The sequence below is a fragment of the Zonotrichia leucophrys genome, chromosome 6 (assembly GCF_028769735.1).
Source record: "Zonotrichia leucophrys gambelii isolate GWCS_2022_RI chromosome 6, RI_Zleu_2.0, whole genome shotgun sequence".
In the NCBI taxonomy this organism is placed as follows: Eukaryota; Metazoa; Chordata; class Aves; order Passeriformes; family Passerellidae; genus Zonotrichia; species Zonotrichia leucophrys.
The window spans coordinates 16084658-16106344 of NC_088176.1; the positions used below are offsets into that span (position 1 = coordinate 16084658).

General features: G+C 36.3%; 1 protein-coding gene across 4 annotated transcripts in view; it reads left to right on the forward strand.

Moving 5' to 3' along the window:
- PLCE1 (phospholipase C epsilon 1) overlaps positions 1-21687 on the forward strand; it is a 139663-nt gene that overhangs the window by 17248 nt on the left and 100728 nt on the right. For 3 of the 4 annotated variants that reach the window (XM_064716297.1, XM_064716296.1, XM_064716298.1), the window contains exon 2: positions 5958-7555. In XM_064716297.1, coding sequence (XP_064572367.1) covers positions 6299-7555 — 1257 coding nt within the window. In that variant the 5' untranslated portion in view covers positions 5958-6298. Of the gene's footprint in view, positions 1-5957; positions 7556-21687 lie in introns of those variants that run through there. The other variant, XM_064716300.1, reaches the window with a different exon arrangement.

The window sequence follows — 21687 nt, forward strand, 5'->3', positions numbered from 1 at the left end:
CATATAAATACTGTAGTTCTTTGAGATTTTTTTGTTGTTGAAACACAGATGCTGGTGGTAAATCTGAAGTTCTGAATGATGCTCTTTGCCAAATCAAATGTTGTTATAACTTGCTTCCAACTGTTCAAATAGGATTTGTGCACATCTTGAGTGATTCTTAAGAGTCTAGCTATTTCCTTTTACTGTTTGCCCATAGTCCCCTAGGGAGAAATGAGGTTTAGAAAATGGTGATGACATGTTGGTGCCCTGTTATTGTGATAGTATCTCCTGCTTGTTTCTGACATAAAACACTGTAATGAAGAACTTACAGTGTGCATGATACAGCATAAATTGAAGAGGGCTCAATAAATGTGGTTTCTTACTCTGTTTAAGGAATTGGTCTGGAACAAACTATAGCTTACATACTAAAAAACAAAGCCCATTATTCTTTTTTAATTGTAAATGGATAGTTCTAATATACAAAACATTTTCCTGATCAATCAGTTTTCTCCTTAAGAGCTTGAACTGGGATTATAGTTGTCAAGCATAGTTGTTAGGGTGATGTGACAAAGATGATCAGTAGTTTTATATCCACTTACTATGCCAAATTGTTTTCTGTAATTTCCCAAGAATCTCTCAGTAACTGATTGCTTATTCCTTAGATACTATGTAAATAACAGTAATTTGAAATAATTAATGAAATCACTTGGTTGTTGGTGGGTGTTTTGTATGCTGAAATGACTTTTGCTTAGGATAGTTACCTTGTATACGTAGCACGTAGGATGAACACTGAAGAAATGGTTGTAAATGTCCCAGTGTGGCCAGGGTAGAGGGGAGGATTGTCAGGGTTCTTGCACTTCCCTTTAGCTGTTTTGAATTACTGTCTGTCTCAGTCCAAAAGCAGATAGTCCATGGAAACCACAGTATGTGTTTAGTAATGTCATGTATCTGTTTCAGTCCCCCTTATTCTCTGCACTCATAATCCTGGCCCTACCAGGCATTCACTGAATTTCCTGTGCAGCTTCCATGGCATCATACATACAGAATTGCATTTGGCATCACTGACAGCACCCAGCTTCTCCAAACAATCCCCATCTTCACCTTGACACCCATCCCCTACTGCCTCTCATGCAGTTGCTACTTGTTCCCACAATCCAAAGAGCATCCTCAAACATTTACATGATCCTCTTTTCCTTGACAGCCTAGAATTGAAGGGCTTTCTAATTTCACGTGATGGTTCTGGTCCTTCACATGCCTTTTCTAAGACTAAATAATGCTCTAAGTTCAACATGCTATATTTTGTTTTCACTGAAGCAGAATTCTGTCTGACTTCAGATTGAGTAATGAGTTACTGGTTAAATGGATAGTAAATTAATACAGTTTTGTAGTCTTTGATTATGTTGGATGTTTTGCCTAGACTGTTGTAGACTGCAGGTCCAGATATCTGGGGATTAAGAAATCATTAAATGCTGATATTAATTGTTATTAATACTAATTAGAACCAGCTTGTACTTGAAGTCTTAAAATGCATGCAGTCAGTAAATGGAAAAAAAAAAAAGTAGACAAATTACTTTTGTATCACATGTTTTCAGACTTAATACATTCTGAGAATGAGTGTGCTGAATGGTTGCCAGGTTGTTTATTTTAATTACTCATTTGTCTTTGTTGGCTGACCTCTGCATCCACAATGATTCACTAACGCTGGATCTAATGTCTTATATTTTTACTTTCCTTTACTGATAGAAGGAGCACATTACATTTCTGACATAACTTAGGCCTTGTAAAATGAACCAGTGTCATTATTAATGGATTTCATCAGCCAATCTATTGGCTTTAGAAAATGCCAGCATGTACTGAGTACAGTGCAGGCTTTGCTGTCTGCTTCAAATGCTTTTATGGTCAGATTTAACTGTAAACTACATCAGTGTGGATGTACAACGGGAAGAGTATGCTTTTGAATAGTTTCAGCTTTTTTACATGCAAGTGCATGTGTATGTTTGTTTGAGGGTTTTATATGGAGATCTAGGCTTTGGCCACCCAAATGCAGACGGGCAAGTAAAGGAAGCCGCAGGGAGTGATAGTTCTGCAATTCTGCAGTAAGATACGAAATACAGTTTTATTGGTTGAGCTTGTGAGGTTTTTACTTGATAGCATATATAACACTGTGTTAACACACTTCATAGCATGTGTAATGAATTCCATCAGTTTCAGGAATTTGCTGTGCACACCGAGTTGAAGTCTGTTGGTTGCAGTGGAAAGCAGATGCTGAGAAGAGTATAACTGAGGACACATGAAACCCCTGTCATCTGTTCAGCAGAGCCACAACTTCAGATATTTCTGCAGTTGTCCGTAGATCATAGGCTTTGCCAATGTGGTATTTACTTGCTATCTCATGAGGTTTTGCATCATACACTAGACATACCAGACTTAGAGAAATTTCAGGGTCCATTTAGACATCCTAGCAAACATGATCTAAACTGAAGCTTCTGCTGAGATGTGTTGTCCCTACCAGGCATTCCTGATATTTTCCTTTCATGGAATACAGTGATCATGTCGCTGCAGTTTGTTTGGATGAAAAGAATAATTTTTGACTTATCAACCAAGTGAATCAGTTTGACTCTGTGGATTCATGATCTCCAAATGAGTGAGGTGGAGAGAGTGGGGACAAAAAGAGAAGAGTGAGGAGAGGAATAGGTCTACCAGTTTTGGTGGCAGCTACCTGCTAGATTGACATAGTTGAAATATCAAATTATGTTTGAAAATTGCAGAAATGTATAAACCATATTAGGAAGCATTTTCTTCCATTCCCTATGCTGCTCATTTTCTCCCTTGAGCTATTGTAGCACTTTAGTGCAACCATACTACGAATTAGATTAGGAAGATATTTTAGCTGTGAAGTAACTTGAGTAAAAAGATTCTTGAGATGTATCACATTTGCATTGCAGTCACATTGCAGTGATCACAAGGGGATGGGAACAGCTGGACATGCAGTGGGAGCTTCTTATGCAGACATTATTCTTGATGACTTGGATTTCAAACAGGCACAGATGGAGAAGAGTGATACTGGTAGAGAGAATGGGCAAGGAAGGAATGGAGAGTAGTATGGCCTCAGCAGCTCAGGAGAGAGGGGTCCAACAGAGCCAGTGTTGAGGGAGATTTGAGATAATTTCTAGAGAAAAGAAAAAGGTCTGAGAGAAGCTGTTTGGGGAGGGAGTGGAAACACTTTGGTGTAAGAGAGAGATGGGAAAATTATTCCATTATTATTAGTAGGAGGAGAACTGTGAAAGCTCAGTCCTAGTCTGTGAATGGACTTTTTGGATAGTCAGGGATCTAAATGGGCTTCTGGTTCTAGTAAATTTCTACTTAGAGAAGCAAATCAGTGATGTCATTAGTTTTCTTTTTTAATGTTTCTTCATAAAATACCAGTGTAATTTAACATACATGGTCAATTTCATGATCTTAAAGTCATTGTGAGATGTTAAAGTTGCATAATAATGTTGTCTTTTTGCACAGTAGAGTGATATTTTGTTAGAGCTTCACTTAGCAAAAGCTGTAATGAGAGGTATAATACTTGCAGTGACAATCCAATCCATTATTTTTTATCCTTGACTTAGGAATAATACAGGGAGTACATTTATGTATATATCATGGTGGCAGGAAAGATAAATCAATAGAGTAAGACATTTTGATAGATCACAGGATTCTTTGAAAAATCAGTGCTGAAGACAACTACTGATAGACATGTTTTATACCTTTTACAAAGAATTATTATTACTTGATAAAGCAGGAAAAAAAAAAAAAGAGATCAAGAAAAAAATCAGTTGCTTCTCCTTCCTAAATCTTTCTCTTTTGATCAGCATCACTGCATGTAGATTTCGACTGAATGGCCCCGATTGCCAGAAAAAATAAGATGGGCTCCATCAAGTGTGTAGTGTCAAAAAGTTACGTAAGCTGTCATCTGTGTATTTGAAGAGGAGGGACAGGGAAGAGGGATAGGAAATGATATAATAAGAATTGCTGAAATGCTTTCCTTTTTTTGTGTGCATGTTGGTGGTAGTGTGGGGTTTTTTGTTTTTTTTTATAAGTGAAATAAGTGAGGTTGAAGAAAGTGGATTAAAATAAATTTCAGGGTACAGTTTAAAGGTAGCGGGACTACCAGAGAATGTAGACTTTAAAAATTGCAGGAGTGTTACCTTTTCATTGTATGTGCCCTGCAGCTGAGCTGTTGCAGTAAGTCATAGGGTGCTCTGTGATCTGTGTTGGTAACATGACTCTTGTCCTAAGACCCAAGCTTGCCGCTCCATTGAACTACTGCTGTCTCCTTCTACACAACTTTTCTATGAACTGGGGCTGTTATTTTCCTTTCTGGTGCGAAATCTCTCTAGTACAGGATCCGAGTTTGCCACCTGGACTCTGATCTGGCCGATCTGGCATGCACGTGCGCTTCGTAATGGGTGGACAATGTAAAACTTGTGGCTCTTTGTTCTCTGTCACTTTCCTTTGTAACCCTCCCTGTTTTTAAACCAGTAAAATTGAAGTCTTTATTGAAGTATGAAATTGCATTTTTTTTCCATGTACTAGTGGTAGTTATTGTATGAAGAAATAGTGCTGTTCCCGGCCTAGCAATCTTTTAAGCCACAGATTTGTAGCTAAATGTCACTTCTTTTAAATTTTTTTCCTTTTTTTTTTTTTTGTGACCCTCCATCCACCGTAGCAAATATGATGCATTTAGTTACACTTATTAATTTAATTTGGTGGGAAAATGGGATGTCAAATATCCCATGAACTAATGATTGTGTTTACCTTTTGATTGGTGCCAGACTGCCTTTGGATGAAGGTTAGCAACCAATAAAAAATGGAAGCTGACACTCTAAAATGGATTAAAATAAAATTGTTAATCATAATTACTTGAGAAGAATATCAAAATAGATTTTACACTTCAAATTAATCATTGTGCTTTGCTGCTTTTTATGCCCCCCACAATTTCTAATTCTATCTACTATGGATGATTTCATTATTATGTGTTGCTGAAACACTGATTTCATCATTTGCCTTTGTTTTCTGCTATTTTTCAAACTTTAAAGTTTTATTTTCTTTTGCTTGTTCCTATTGAATTTAGACTGTTCTGGTAAATGTAGGCCTTAATATAACTGCCTACATTTTCCATAGTTTTAATAGTACATGTTATGTTTTGCAGTGGCAAATGTGATAAATTGAAGTATAAGTGCATTTGTTTAATTCACCATGATTTATCTAGGCATGTCTCTTTTAGTCTTCTGTTTCCTTTGTTGAGCTGTCTGTAATCTCGTATTTTCTGACTCCAAGATTTATTTCTAATATGCTGCTTGCAGGAAGGTAGTTGAGAATTAATGACAGTGTTGAAAGGCAGGTTAGCTTTCTAGCTTAAGGCATACAGTAAAGGAGTCAGAATATTATTTGTGTTTCAGTTTTACTCTTCATGCTTTTTTAGTTATAAGCTTGTGGTGAAGATACTGTGTTTTCTTTACGATTTTGTGGTAACAGCATACAGTTTAAGGAAAGCAAAAACCATATAACACCAAAACAATTGTAGTTGTACTTCTGAACACGAAAAGAATTGCTTAAAAGACAGTGTAGATTTAAAACTGTGTTCCTCAAAATATTTTATCCCAGCTATGAGTCAGAAAAAAAATATGGAAAGTACATTTTCTCTTTTCCCTTTTTATTTATGTGTTCAATTTCATTGTTACAGCTTCAGACTAATAAGTTTTCTGCAGTCATGTGGCCTTCCGTAGTGCAGTGGAGAAAGCCGTTTTAAATATGTAAAACATGACAATGATGACAGTCCAAAATTCTTCTGTGAAATTTTAAGACAGATTTAAATGTGTATTTTGGAATTCTCTAGGTTTCAGTACAATTATCTTGTGTTTGTAGTTGTGATGGTGAATTTTGTGCCATGGATGCTGTTTAATATCTCTATATATGTTTTTTCTCTACAGAAAAACAACTTTGTGGGTGCCCTGTGGGGAGATGCATCTGTGACCTGAAATATGTGTTTGGTCATCTACAGTCTGAGGCAACGGTGTGTGGGCTATATATGACAGAAGAATTACTTGTGGATTCAGTCCAGCTGAATGGCTATGTCGTAATAAAGAACTGGTTTAAAAATGTTAATGTCTCAAGCCATTAATCCAAGTTTGGGAAAGCCTGGCCGCCCAACAGTAAAAACAATGAATTTTTTGTAAACGTCGGTGCATAAAGAACAAGCGGTTGATATATATTTTACCATGTGTTCCCTGATTGTTTAGCACTGAATCTTTCATTACACTGAAATCATGGTATGAGGACCGGTGGGGAAGGCCCTCCCCCCATCCCCAGCACACATCCAGCAACTAGAGACTGTGTCAAGATGACCTCTGAGGAGATGACAGCGTCTGTTCTGCTCTCTGTGGTACAGGGTAAGGTGATAGCTGCCCAGTCAGCTGGAGATGAAAATACTGAGAATGCTTTGGACACCAGTGTTATAAGAAGACATAAAGCCAGTTCAGGAAGGCAAACCACACACGATCTGTCTTACTTACACAGACTTGAAGAAGAAAGTCTTCAGGGCTCAGTGCCCAAAATATTCCCTCTGGCTAAAGAACAACTGGCTAACGACAAGAGTAATGAAAACTTCTGGGAGAGGAACAACTCCATCTCTGATTCAGTGGAATTTTTTAACATTAACTGTAACATTGTACAGAAGAACTACAAGAGCAATATCTCCTGCAGCCAGTTGTATCAATCTTGTGGTCCTTTAGCAGGGGAAGAGGCATGCCTGGAAACTGGAATTCCTGTTTCTCTGGAAAGAGCCATGCTTGCTGAAATTCAGTTGAAAATGAATGGACCTTCATTAAGAAGCCAGACAGCAGTAAATAAGAATGACAGCAGTGATCCTGATAAAGTGGCCTTTTTTCACTTACATTGTGCTAGTGAAAGGAATATATCAAAGGCTTTGTGTGGTTTACACAAGAGCTTCCTTTTGGATGACTGCTTGCAGCCCACGAGTGATGGTGATGGTAACACCGCTGGTTCCCCAGCCTGCACTTGCAGCATAATGCAGTTAACAAATAATTGTGAGAATAAAAATGGACAGCAGTTGTATGAAGATGCTTTAAGGGATAAGTTCTTATGTCTGGAAAGAGCACCACGAAAGGTTAAAGTGGCATGCTCAGGTGACAACTTCTGTGGAAATAACTTTACTGGAAGGATGCCCTCAAAGCCCTTTCTGAGCCATTTTGAGGACTGCAGTGATAACTGTGAAGAAGAGCTGGAAGAGGATTTTTTTAGAAACAAAAAGGAACGTTCGACGCTATTAATAAGACGTTTCTGTAAAAATGATAAAGAGGTTAAAAAATCAGTTTATACTGGAACAAGAGCAATTTTTAGGACTTTACCATCAGGGCACATAGGAACTGTTGCTTGGAATTTTGTTGAGCAAAGGAGAAACAACAGTGGCATGAAGCTTTCTAGGATTACAACAGAACAGCTAACTATAATTCAGTCCCTAATAAAATGGAAATTTAATTCCTGTCCTGAGAAGTCTTTATGGTATGAGGTAAGCTTTTCATAGTGTTTTTTGGTTTGGTTTTTTTTTTGTTTTGTTTTGCTTCCTTTTTTGTTTTGATAAGGTGATGACCTTTCCATTAAAAAAGTGGCTTCAACTAGTAAATACTTAGTAACATTGAATGTGATATTTCACTTACCCACATTGAACAACCTTATGCTAAACACTGCTTTTCAGAAAAAAGTATTGACATCTTCTAAAATTCTTTTGGTTTAAAATAGACATGTGGTAAATTATATGTGTATAAAATTTATACGTATATAGCTGTATACATATAGATCAGTATAAAAATGTGTATAGGTAAATATTTATGCCTAGATTTATGTATAAATTTGTTTCTTGATAAATATTCTTTTCATATAAGAATATAACACACCTATATACGGGATAAAAAGATAAATGCATTTTATAGATATTTCTATTTTAAACAGAAAAGGTATGTAATATACATTTATATTTTTCCATATATATGATAGGTATAAAATGATTCATTATAATTCTATGCAATTGAATATACATAACATATATGTATGTATAAACATTTGATGGATATAGTAATAATATAGTTGTTCCATAAATATAATAAAACCATTATATATGAGAGTCATAGATTACAGTGAAAAATTTGTTGCTCAGGAAAAGAAAGCACAGTATTTCCCCAAGTTGAAGGTATTTCTATTTCTTTTACACCTCTTTTACAATAATAAAACAAGTAATACTTGAATAAGGTACATTAATGTGCTGATACTGCCCTGGTTTGTGTTCCCTTAAGTTATGTAACACAATGAATATAAGTTTAGAATGAAATCATGAATGTATAAATTATTATAGAAATTACATAGCGCATTTTTAATATTTTAATATTTTAAGCACGTTCTTAATTATTTTAAGTAGTAAAAGATTTTCTGCACTGGTGGAAATTAAATAGTTGTTGATGTAATCTATAAAAGATTTTGACCACTGATTACTGAGCTTAGCAAAAAAAGGACTGTAGTTTTCCTGTGTTAAAATGTATGAATAAGCTGGAGGAAGGGGTAAAAATAATCAAGGTAAAGGAGTGTGTTGTCATATAAGCTATGCTTATAAATTGGTCCTGAATAAATGGAAATCTCTTCTCGAAGAAATTTCTAGCAATTATTGCTCGGAGTCTTCAACAACTTCCAGTAGGAATGAAATGGAAGAAACTTACATATTCATCTATCATTTACATTCATGTGAGATCACAGAATCCTGTGGTAAAATTGATCAAACAAATACGAAGTTTTGTCAGTGATAAGGGAAGAGAGGACTCTGACTCCATGACAGTTGTGCCCTCCTGTAATAGACTCGTGTCCTTCTAGAAATTAGTATTTTTCCACTTAAGTAGTTAATTGAAGAGTTCTCTAAATGTGTATATGTCAGGTTTTTTACCGGTTTGCAGAGCTTTGTGGTACTGTTGATTGTTGTGAAATTCACCACACTGCTCAGTGGAAGTACACACTTGCTGGGACAGCAGATGCAGTGAAGAGGGCGTGATCACTGTCCCACAAAGGGGTGAATATAATTCTGTAGGTTTACTTAACATGGTGTATGAAATTTTATGGGGGAGAGATGGGGCAGTGTTTTGTAGCTGAGATAGCTGAAGGATGTGTTTATATTTTTTCATTGGACATTTCCAATTTGACATGAGTTCCTTAGGTTCTATTGTGCTTGCCTGTTTAACCACTTTCCACCACTGCTGTATAATACAGAATATACGGCATTTTGTGGTGGGAGAGCTTTAATTTGAAGATTTTTTGTAGTCTATGTATATGAAATAAAAGTAGTAAGCACTCACTGAATAATTATTTAAGTAGAAAAAGTTCTGTCTCCAAGTCAGCAAAAGATAAACAGGCACTGTAAAGCACTTTGCATAACTGCAATGCACAGAATGGCACATGGTCAGAAAAAGCTTAAAACCACGTTTCTAAGTCTTTCTTCATCCAGATGGACACTAAAACTGTTTTCCTTCTTATCAACCTCTGTATATAATCTCCTTATATACAACATGCATCAAGTTCTCTTAGCATTGTTTTCTTGTTATTTTAGTGTAGAATATTGTTTTTGTAATATTATTTGTATGGGTTTATGGCTTATATTATTAGCATTATAGATGGATTTACACAAACATAGAAATTAACTTAATGGATGTGATAAAATATATGGACCTATTGAATGTATGCACTGGGTTAAAATAATTTAATGAATTATGGGCATTTGTAGGAATCTTTCACGCTAATAATCAAAGGAAGAAGGAAAAAGTAATAAATGAATGTGGTAATTTGTTCTTCCTTTCCCCTTATCTCACCCTTTGAGCATGCATTCTGTTTGGAACAGCTAAGTGAACAGTAGTTCTGTTCTTCAAGAGGAAAAAAAAGTTGGAGAAATTAAGTTTTCATAGCAGTACTGGTGCAACATGGAACAATAGAGACCTTTATATTTTAAAGTAGGAAAATGTGGGTCTCATTTGTGCATATCCCTTACATAAAAGTTCTAGCTCTAATAAAGGAAAGGCACTGAAATGTCGTTTGGTTAAGTGATTTTTTCTTTTTTCTTCCTCTGCTTAGGGAGGTGGGCCTAAGGATTTGCGCTATATTGAAAATACGTGATGTTACATTTTTCTTCATGTAGCATATTATTACTGTTGGTAGGTATTTCATATGCAGATTTAGACTCCTCTGGATTTAATGTATGTTTTGTATGAAGAGAGAAGATCTTTATCTTGAATATTTTTTCTAATTTTGCACTTAATTTTTGTAGCTAAATTCAGGCAGCATTTCCCCTTATTGGATGGGTGTGTGTAACGGGGCTGTTGTATCTGTTCAGGAGACACCTACCTGTCTGTGTTGGAACAGTGCAAACCCCTCACATTAGTACATATTCAGACATATTCAGGGAGTCACAAGTGCAAACAGTTTGCCCTAAAACAAATAGTGAGAGTGCAGGCTCTGGTGTTGGCTTTGCTTGAACAGGGATCCGCTGCTTAGGTTGAGTTCAGCTGCGCTGTGTTAGCAATCTGATTAATTCCTAGTCAGAGTTTCTGGGATCTGTGAGATGTAAAGTTCACAGAGCTGAAATACACTTTGGTTTTTGCTGGTATGATGGTGATTTTGCCATGGTGGTAAAGTAATGTGACAAAAGTGAACCTGTCCACCATTGACTAAGATAAGAAATCTGGGCAGCTCACTAGACTTTCACAGAGTGATTCTCTCAAGCTCTGGAAGTGACCTCAAGATCTGCAGATGGCAGCTGCAACAACATAGTTGCAGTGCATAATAGCTAAATTCTTTAGTTAAGCTTATTTTGTAGGCGTCAGTACTATCTCTGCTGTGTCATTACATTCCTGGTGCCAGCAGTTTGAGCTTTAAGAAGCAAGAACTCTGCTGCCTTGCTCAACTCCGCTCAGATGTAAATTAGCACTCTAATATACCTGATGTTCTTCATAGTTGCTAAGTTAGTAAAATGCCAAATACTAATTGGGCAGCAATTAAAGAAAATATTAATTGCTCCATGTCTGTTCCCATGGAGAATAGTGATTCTCTAATAGATTTACCTTGTGGGAGTTTTTCATAATTCATGCAATGGTTTGGTACAGTACCTCAGCATTTGTTAGCATGAGGTTTTTTCCCCTGTAGTGTCCATGGTGCTTTTATGACTCCTGTGTTAAATAAATGTAATGCAAAGATTTGTGATATGCATGGCTAATGTAAGAAGTTGCATGTGAAGATTTCTTTATTTCCATGAAGTTGAGCTATAATCAGTTGGTGGTGTCTGTTAACAAAAATTTCAGGGAGAAAAAAGATTTGGAGGTAAAAAATGTTTATTTTTGTAAACATTTTATAAAAATCTATATTTTAAAATTTTTATTAAGGTGGAATATAAAACAGTCATTTTGGATAATATTTTTTAACAAATAGAGCTAGGCAGAAGTTTTCTGTTTAATATATAATATTTTTGTTGTTGATAATTGATTTTTAATTCTTAATAGATTATTAGTTACAGTAAACATTTTGTAATTAATATAAATATTGATTTTAATTTTTGAACCTTTAGAGAGATCTCAGTTCCCTCCCTTTGCTGTCCTCCTCCCTTCCAGAGCTGTATCAGCAATTCTAGTCGGTGCATGCTTTTGTGGCATTTCTGAAAATACAGATAGATTGAGTATTTCACTATCAGTCATGGAAGTGATGTTTGCTTAGGCTATTTCAACAACAGTTGCATTAACCAAATGCAGAAACCCAATTTTTCACATGTTGAGTTAATTGTAATCTTAACTTCTCAATATTTATCACAATAAAGAGTGCAACCCTCTTTTTTATCTAGTAGTATTTTGGAAGATACACTTTTCCAATGTATTCAAAACCTAATTTATATAATGAAGAGGCCCATATTGATTCTTAAGAAGTGAAAGAAAAACTTGCAAGCAGTTGATTACCCTCTGTGCTGGTATGAATTAGCAGTATAGAGTCCCCGTTTGTGTGCTGTGTTTCAGTCACGACGGATCTGAGCTATTGCACAGAGGGCTTGTGGAGTGTCCGCATGAAGTTACCTGGACACAAGTCTTGTTAGTAAAGTTATTCTGCCAAACTCTCTGAGACCCACAACACACAAAGTAGTCTAAAAAAATTAAATTATTACTGACTTTCACTTCTGGGTTGTTTTTAATTGTTTCTGTAGGAATTTCAGGTCTGGGTTTGCTGTCATACCTTATTTCTGTCAGAATTATGTGCTTTTCCCACAGTTTTTTACTTTTTGCTACATATTTTAAAAGATAGAATTCTTTAAATGGACTTTTACTCTCTTCCTTCACAGTTTTCCCTGCATACCTGAAATGTAACATTGCTTTTCAGGCTAACATTTATGCTGTACTTGTATTTAACAAAAAAGGCTACTTTGTGATTCTATGGTGTGGACCACAGGCAGATTTGAGATTTTTCAGCTTTCCATTTTGAAATAAAATTTCTAGTCTAGCATGCTGAAAGGAATTTACAGGAAATAATGACATAAAGCAAATAATCTGCAAGTGGTTGGAGTGTTTCTCCACTCTAACAATAATTTTTTTATCTGACGTGCATGAGTATTTTGCCTGTTAAAATGCCATTGTGCTTTTTAGACATAAAGGTGTATATTTACTTATGGTAAAGTAGTTGGTAGGTAAGGACAAACAGGTTTTTATTCTACCTGGACCCAGTATTTCTCATTTCTTTGTTTAAAAAAAGAAGTTAATGAGCAGAATTGACTATTTGGAAAAAAATCAGGGAAGGAGGAGAAAAGCCAAATAGGCATGAAATTATGTTTTCCCTTCAGTAAGTACTGTAAAAATAAATGGAACTTTTAAAAATGAAGGTCTATACTTGTATTTGCTTTGGGTTGAGTTACTCCAGCTTTACAGGCTAGCTTTAAAACCAGAAAACTTACCCTCTGTCTGTAGAAGTCATTTTACTGCCATAATGTGATAGGGTTTGAGCTAAATTGCTTAATATTTTGTATTATTTTACAGTTGCCTTATACCTTTAACAACATTGGGCCAAATTATGAACAATAAGTTTTAGCTGTGACCACACTTAGGTATTTAGAGCCAATAGTGTGGGAGTCTTGGCAAGAACATTATATTATGCTTTCAGTTTTTCCACATTTTCTGTCTTTCCTTCTAGTGACTGTTCATTAACTGTAAAGCAGCATGAAGTTCTGGTTTAGAAAATCTCCCTGCAGCACATTAAAGGGTTCATTTTAGAGTGTTAGAGTTGGACACTTTTCTAAATTCTTTCTCAGTTGAAACTAAGTTATCTCCATTACCTGTATGAACTGTTGAAAAGTTGGGTTGTTTACTCTGGTGTAAGTTAATAAAAACTGTGCCATATAAACATGACTCTCTTGGTGAGTGAATAACTAAAATTTGAATTTATGAGATTTCATATACATTTTAATTTATCTTGCTTTTCTACAATCTTTCAGAATATTTTAAAAAAAATTTTCTAAAATGAAGTAAGCTTGGCTTGACAGTAGTTGGTGGGCATATACCTAAACAGTATGATATTTCAAGAACAACTTAGAGGAAAAATGTCTGTTGGAAAATTTTATTTTGCCACAATATCTAAGCCATCCTCCATGAGATGTGAGGCTATTTGGTTCTTCTGTGTGTGAAAAGTGCTTTGATAATGTACAGTTATGAGCCCTCTGGTCGTGAAATTTTCTTGAAAATATGGACTAGTGGCAACCTAAAAGTGAAAATAAAGATTGAACATAATACAGTCATTGAGCACTGTCCAAGAATGCCCACTTGGCTGGGCCACCAAGTGCCAGGGGGTCTGAGGGTGCTCCCGCACCCGTCAGCGCCAATGGCACCAGGGCAGCGCTGGAGCCAGGCTGGCTCAGGGCGGGGTGACAGCACACAGAGTGCTGCTAGTGGGGCAGTGCTGGAAACAGCAGCCCTGACATTTGTGGCCACTTTTTCATTTTCTTTCCTTTTTAGAATTTTTGTTGTCCTAATAATTTCACTAGACAATGATATAGTTAGACACTATTATTTACCTGTAAAACACACGTATCAGACAGTGCTTCTATTGTCCTGCAAATCGCGTGAAAGTACAAATTTGTTTAATATTTTCAACTGTAACCAGATACGTTAATTTTTGAACTGAGATTGAAGACTTGCTTTTAGTATAGAAAATAATGGAAGATGGAGACCTACAGAGAAGGTTGCTGGGATAGCACAGAAGAATACAAAAGCAATGAAAAAGTTTATTTTTGTCTTGAAATCAGCACCTGCACTTGTTGCAGGACTCTGAATACTCTAATGAACTCTCATGAAAGTAGGGTTTTTTTTTCTCTTAGCTTTTCCAGTAACTGTAATGCCTGTTGAGTGTTGCTACCATTTGGACTTTGAATCCACAGTAAAATAATGTAATCTTCTTTTAAGGTGATTAAAAGTGATTGTTATGTACTGGTTATTTTCATGCTAGTCTCTCAACACTGTAAATATTGTTTTCGAGCAATCAGAATGGATACAGGCCTTCATTAGTAAATAGTGGACAAAACAAAGGAGGTATTATTAGCTGCTCCAGTTTCATGTTACAGCAGTCATAGTTCTTAGAGTGTTTAGGAATTCGCTTCAAGTATTAGAGAATGGGTGAAATCCTGGTCATACTGTAATCTTTTAAAATCTCCTGTTGGGATAATGTTACTTGGAGGGAGAAAAAGAAGCATGTGCAGAATGAAGCTATTGGTTTCATGTGAACCATAGTTTTATGTCAAATGTTTTAAGAGACAGACATGTGCCAGGATGACAGACAAGCTTATATTAAGCACTTTTAAAACGACAGTTTTATACTAAAAATATTCCCTATATAAATGTATATTTATTGTAATATAAATCAGGTGGGATCATTAACTTAACAAATAAAAGTTCCCTCAGTCCCTATCAGTTGTTTATGCTGTTTTTTACTGGTCATGTTATCACAGTGCCTGGAAGCCCTGCTTCTGGACTCGAGTCTGTGTCCTAGCTGTTTTACAAACAAGTGATGATCTCATCTGTTCTCTAGACTTAGAGGCAGTTGGTTGTTAGTGAGCTCACTCAGAGTTTGAAGATAAACTTCTCCCAAACACTCTCCATATGCTGTGGCTAGATTTCCTTTTATCCTCAGCAAGCTCAGTAGCTGTGTGCTGCACTGTAGTCTGCACAAGAGACATATCCTGTAAGTTTCCAGTGAAGGGGAGGGGGTGGAAACCCACCTTCAAATTTACCTACCAGTTATTAAAATTAATGTTAAGGAACTTTGTAGTTACAAGCATAAAAGCAAAGAAAAACCAAGTTTTTAATAACAATGTATATAACCAATCAACTATGAACTACTTCTAGGCTGAATAAAAATCTGAATGATAGTTCTGGATGGTTTGTCTTTCAGAAAAAATATAAGAATGTATCTGAGGCCTGGAGAATTTTTCTAAATGTGATTTTGTATTGAATCAAGAAAATACTCCATAGAGCAAACTGCCCTCCATCTCCTGATTTAAATCCTTGAGTAACTTTGCAGACTTAAAACATCCTGCAGCATGCTTGAAGCCATTATCGTTCTGACCCTTGCATATGTGAGATTTTTTGATTTTATAGAAGCACATTGCTGTTGTCATGGGAGCTGTAACATTGGACTTCCTGTCTGCTGTTTGCAGTCTTGGGATTGCATTGGTGGCTTGTGTATGTCCATGTATGCATTTTCAAGGGAAAACATGTTATTTCATGAGCATTCAGAATATTTCCCTTTCAAGAAAGTTACTTGTATTCTGGGTTACCTATATGTCTTTTTGAAACTTACCTTACTTGAAATGCAGTCAAGAGAAACTACAAAAGTGCAAAACCTTTTGCTATGTGGCCATTTCATTGAGATGTAGTGATTTACTGTCAGCATAAAGGAATTTTTGGTCTATTCACACCAAGTCACTCAACAGGGTTGGGGCTGCAGAAAAGATAGAGGTTATCTATAAGCATGAAGTATAACATGAAGCATGTTTTACAGCAGTGTATTAATTTTCTTGTTTTCTGTAAGTACAGAAGTAAGTAAGAAATAGAGAGGTTTGTTTCTTTTTTATTGTTTTTCTTAACCAACAGATTGTGGATGGACATCTATTATAGTTTAAATGCATTTGAGCAACAAAGTTCTTTCATCTTTAGTGGGCATTTGTGAATCATTGCATATCTAATTTAGCTTGCATAGTGATTCTTCGCAATTGGTTTGTAAAAACTGCAAATCCAGCCTTTGTAAATGATGATCACTTTTGAGTCATATTTTTTCTAGTTTTGAATAAATTTCTCATCACACATTGGTTTTGCCCAGCTGTTTCCTGTTTTTCCTCCCAGTGGTTCAGCTGCTGAGGAGATAAATGCATCAATGCTTTGTTTCAGAATTAAATTACCTTTATAAAATGATGGAAGAGTACAACAAATATGTTGGACACCATTACAAGTATGAAGTTATGCTGAAATTCAAGAGATGAAGTACTATTTGCTATACCTAGGTGTTTCATACTGCAGGGCTTTTGCTACACCAGGAACTCACTTGATACAGAATTACCAGAATTACCATCGGAAATACCAGGATAAAGCTTTGTGTGGGGAATTTGGATGTGTGTGATGGAATTTTCAAGCAGTTCCAGGTTTTTGTGTTTGCATGAGGATATTTTGATTTATCTGGTATATCATCTACATAATTACCAGACCATTACATCATATTTGTCCTGTTCTGCTACCCCCAGGTTTTGGACTGCTTTGGATAGATAACAGGTTCATTTTTGTAATCATACAAATAACTTTGGAATTTTAAAACTGAATTTGATATATATTTTCAGAATAAAGCCGGGCTGGTGTATCAGGGAAGACAGAGAATAGTTGGTATATTTCCTGCCTATTAGAGCTGGCTTGTTCAGTACACTTTGTTTCTGTTTTGTTCATGGTGAACTGACTCCATATCCACATAGAGACCAGCTGTGTTTTGTCCTTGCTTCAGACGTCTTTCTTGAGGACCTTTGAATGACTTAGTTACTAACCCAAAAGGTGTTTATATAGATAATAAAGAAAATATTGCTCCCTATCTTCAGATTTGAAGTAATTTCTGTGTAGGATTGTAGAAGGATCACCTGTTGCCCCAGATTTGTTTTGCTCTAGACTAGCAGGCTGTTCTGTGGCATCCAGCTGCACCTGTCCCTCGTGCTGTTTTAGTCCTCCCCGGAGAGCTGAGTGGGCAGATTTTATTTAGTCTGCGCCCTCTGGCATGATAGAAAAGCACACAGAGACAGTTGGTAGCATGTCTTCTCCCATGGTCAGTCCCCTGGGCTGAGGGCTTTAAATATTCTTTACTGTTGGGTCACTGAGTTTCTTATCAGTGAGTAGCAGAGGAAGAGCTGGGTCTGTAGTGAAGGCCCCAGCTCCAGAACCTCAGGGCATGCGTTTGCTTCCTTGGACTACTTCCTCAATTATTTTATTTACCCATTTGTAGGCTTATTCCATTCCTGTTTTAAGGGCTCTGCAGTTTTCTACACATGCCACGCTTAACAGTATTTACCTCAGGATATAGTCCAGCTCTTGCCATTTGAAAAAGTTTCACCGCTGCAGTTTGCACTCTCTTCATTTCTCTATGGCTTTTCCAGGCTCCTTCTCCCTGCGTTTCTTTTGGTGGCTGACTACAAGATCTGCTCTCTCTTTCAAGGCTTCCTGACCTTGGAAGTCTCCGTGGGAATTCTCATTAAATGCAGTGATAGGAAGGGGGAAGCATTTTCCTCTCTCCCTTGAAAATTCTAGTTATTTATAACTCTCCTAAGTAGCTTTGCTGTTTTTACAGCAAGCGTATCGAATGGTTTTCTGATCTTGTCTTCTAGTGCCATTCTTGAGCTTACATTCAGCATGCTTACTATTCCCTACCCTGGTGATCTTGATGGGGATCTCCTTTATTCTTAATTTCCTTTATAGAGGGCAAGAATTTCCCAATATATTTTTCTTTAGTTCTCTACTATTAGATAGTACTTTTTTGTAATATTCACAATCTACGTTCAGCCAAGTCCAGTACTTAAGGCTGAAATTCCTTCTTCATGAAATTGCATGGTCTTAATGGGCATTTCTACTTATAAAAGTCCAGCTTTGTGGAGCTCACATTCCCATGCGGCATCTGTTGCATTTTTAGCTATTATATGTCAGTTTAAAATTTTGTTTTGTCCTCTTGTTTTCCATATTATTTTTAGGGAATTTTTTTCATGTGAGATTCGGTAAATGGCATTCAAACTTTACATTGGGTGATTGATATGCAAATGGTTGTACTGTTACACTTCAAGACTGCAATTTCCTTTCCTAAAGAGCTGGTATTTTTGGCCAAAGTTAAATCCAACTATGATAGAGCATAGTACGTTTGTAAGGGGTTTTTTTCTACTGTACTCATCAGGAAATAATAAGTATTTGCTAATTAATATTTATATTAGGCAGTGATGACCAGATTCCCCTAATCCTTGCTAAATTTAAATTCTGCCAGTCTGCCAAAAACCACAAGGAAAACAACAGCCAAGATGAAAGCAGATTCACAGGACATACCCATGTGGTTGTGACTCAGTGAATCTAAGAGAACAAAACCTTTAAAACCCCTTTTTTTAAAGTAAAAGACATGGAAATTGATTTAACAGTAGTGGGCGAACTTGCTAATGGGGTATGAAAGGTAGTTAACTGAAAGAACTAATGAAAAGGAGCCAGTGTTCTATGACAAACTTGGAAGGAAAATAAAAGAGATAGTTGACAAAGCGTCCTTTGAGTTTTGGAACTTGAAAAATGTAGAGAGCAAAAACCGACAAAATCTTGTTTTGAAACCTAACCAGAACTAAGAGATTTGCTGGTTTTCTGTGGAACTAAGACAAGTGTAAACCAGTGCTAATGCTGTCATGATAGTCATGTACAGAGTTTGTACTTTCAAGTAGAAATATAAAGAAAGTTAATAGAATTTGGAGAGAGATTACCAGTCATCATTTGATTTGTAAATCATTTGAATTGAGACACTTTGGCAAAGCTTGATGTGACAAGGCCAAGCATGTGTGGCAAGGCTCAGTAGTTGGGCAGTTTTACTACCTTCTTGGATTTTTAATTGCATGATATTTTATAGGGTTTTTTTCCTCAACAACATTTCTGTCATGGAAAATATTTGACAAACTGACCTGCTTTTTAAAAAATGGTTGTTAGTTTAAAAAAGACAGATCTTCAAGAAGATTTAGTGTCTCAAGTTTGATAAAAATTGGTTTTAAATTCTTACCTGATCAACAAATGAAATTAAATAACGAAATAGAATGGCACATAATTTTGGAAACCTTAGAATTACAAAGTTTCTTAGAAGACTAAGATGAGGCATATCAAAATATTTAACACTGCTGCTGCTAGTTTGAGTCTGCTTTCAGAGACTTGCAGACTTCCACCTTTCTCCCAGAGACAAGGAGCAGAGCTCCCCACTTTCCTTGCTCATATATTACATTGCCACAGTACTGGCAGTATTTGTGTGCATACAAGAGGAGGTTTTTGGTTGCTTAGCTGACATTTGTGTGTCATTAATAGTATGTGGACCACAGCTTGGAAACCCATGACTGAGTCCATGACTTTGTTGGATCAAATTGTGAAGTTTTTGACTGAGATGACATTATTTGCTTTATGTTCTTTTGATAAATACTATGCTGGGCTCCATAAAGACAGTCTAGACCATTAAGTTGTTTTCATGTTTGGAAAACAGCCTGTTAGCATCCCTTATGTCTTAGGCTTGTCCTGAATCACATCATAGAGCCTCTCTTTGTGCCTGTGTCAGTTCCAGCTGCTTGGGAGGGAGTCCCACAGCTGTACCAGGGACCTGGAGCAGCTGCTTGGTGAACAGGGGCTCAATGGCACAGCATGTCTGCAGGACTGTAAAACCAGTTTCAGGGTTTACAGATATTTTTATAAAAACCTTGCCATGTTGTTAGGCCAAGATGTTAAGATATTAAAAGTCTTTGATACCCATTAAGACTGGGGAAAAAAGTTCTTGATGACTTGTCAAGATTACCATTGTAGGATAACAGAGGTTTGAGGCATGTTTTTCTACAATAGATTATTCATTATTTTGTATGGTGGAAAACCATACTATATTTTCTTCTAGATATTTGCCTCATTGTAATTCTTTTCATTAAGAATCATTCATAAAATTGATTAAGCATTGACAAAATGCTAACTGGAAATTTGAAACCACGCTGTTTTTGAAAGACAGCAGTGTTGTTACCACCGAGCATTCAGCAGTTTTGATTTTTGTACTTCTCTAATTTTTAACTTCTTTGTGCAATCAAGTACTATAGGCAAGTCACTGGTACCAGTTTTTTTTCTCTAGGCCAGGAGAGAAGTGCTTATTAACATACTTTACCTGATATTTTCTTCTATATGATCAGTAGTTAAAGGATCTCCTTATTAGTATATCCATTAGCATGTGATTCAGCAGTTGATCCTCTACATTTATTGACATAAGACTTAGGTAAGAATGAAGGGCATAAAAGAAATTATATTTTGTGTGTCCTGCCTGAATCAAGTTTGGTCATAGGATTTGCTTGGATCAGATGGCTGTAGGACCATTAGATTTTGTACATCCCTGGTTCAAAGACTATTTGCATTTTGCTAATTGGTGCATGTTGCTCCTCTCCAGCCAGCTGTTGCCATGTTGTCCAACACAGCGCTTTTAACTTAGCCTAATACCATGGACAGATACAATTGGTCTGGCTGACATCAGCCAATGAAAGCATGAAAGTTTGAACTGTTTGTCAGAGTTGAGTCCCAAAAACAAGATGGAGATGATCTGAGAAAGCTTTGTTTATACAGTCATTCTCATTATACTTTTCTGAAGTTAGACTTCACACTTTGGTGCTATTCAGAAAGTATTGCAGCCAAAATTGTGTGTTTAAATTAGACATAGAAATTTCCTAATCAGTCTGCTCGCAAAACTACCATGATTTTCAAGATGCTGAATGCCCTGTGTTCCTCATAATCAGACAGCAACAGTTAGAAGTCTTAGGGATTTACAGGTTTGATTTTTAGGAGTCCAGTTTGAAAATTGGGCCTATGTTTCACTGAAACACTCTTTGAAAGTATTGACAGGGCTGCTGCATCACTGTCATCACTGATTTCCACTTAGACCTGGTTTGGATGTGTATGTACGTGCACATACATATATAATCAGGAGTAACTGCCAGAATGTGGTATGACACCCATGATGATAAAATATTTGTACTTCTGCAGTCCTTTTGACAATAAGGCTTCATTAGATAAGAATCTTTATACTATATGTATACTGACCCAGATCTCTGCTAGGATAGTTTTACAGGTGTAACTTTCCCAACAGAACTGTGTTAGCGTCTCCTTGCTAGGAGAGCAAAGGCTAAGGTTTCAAAACAGCTCACAGATGGGCTTGTGTTTATTTTATATGTGGGAATTCTCATTTTTCCATACCGTGGTTACAGAACACGTATTTTCATTTGTTAAAACTGTATGAATACTAAAATATAATTAAAATTTGTACATTAGAAGATAAAGAAATAGGAAAGATCTGATCTTTGCACCTGTCATTGAAATTGTA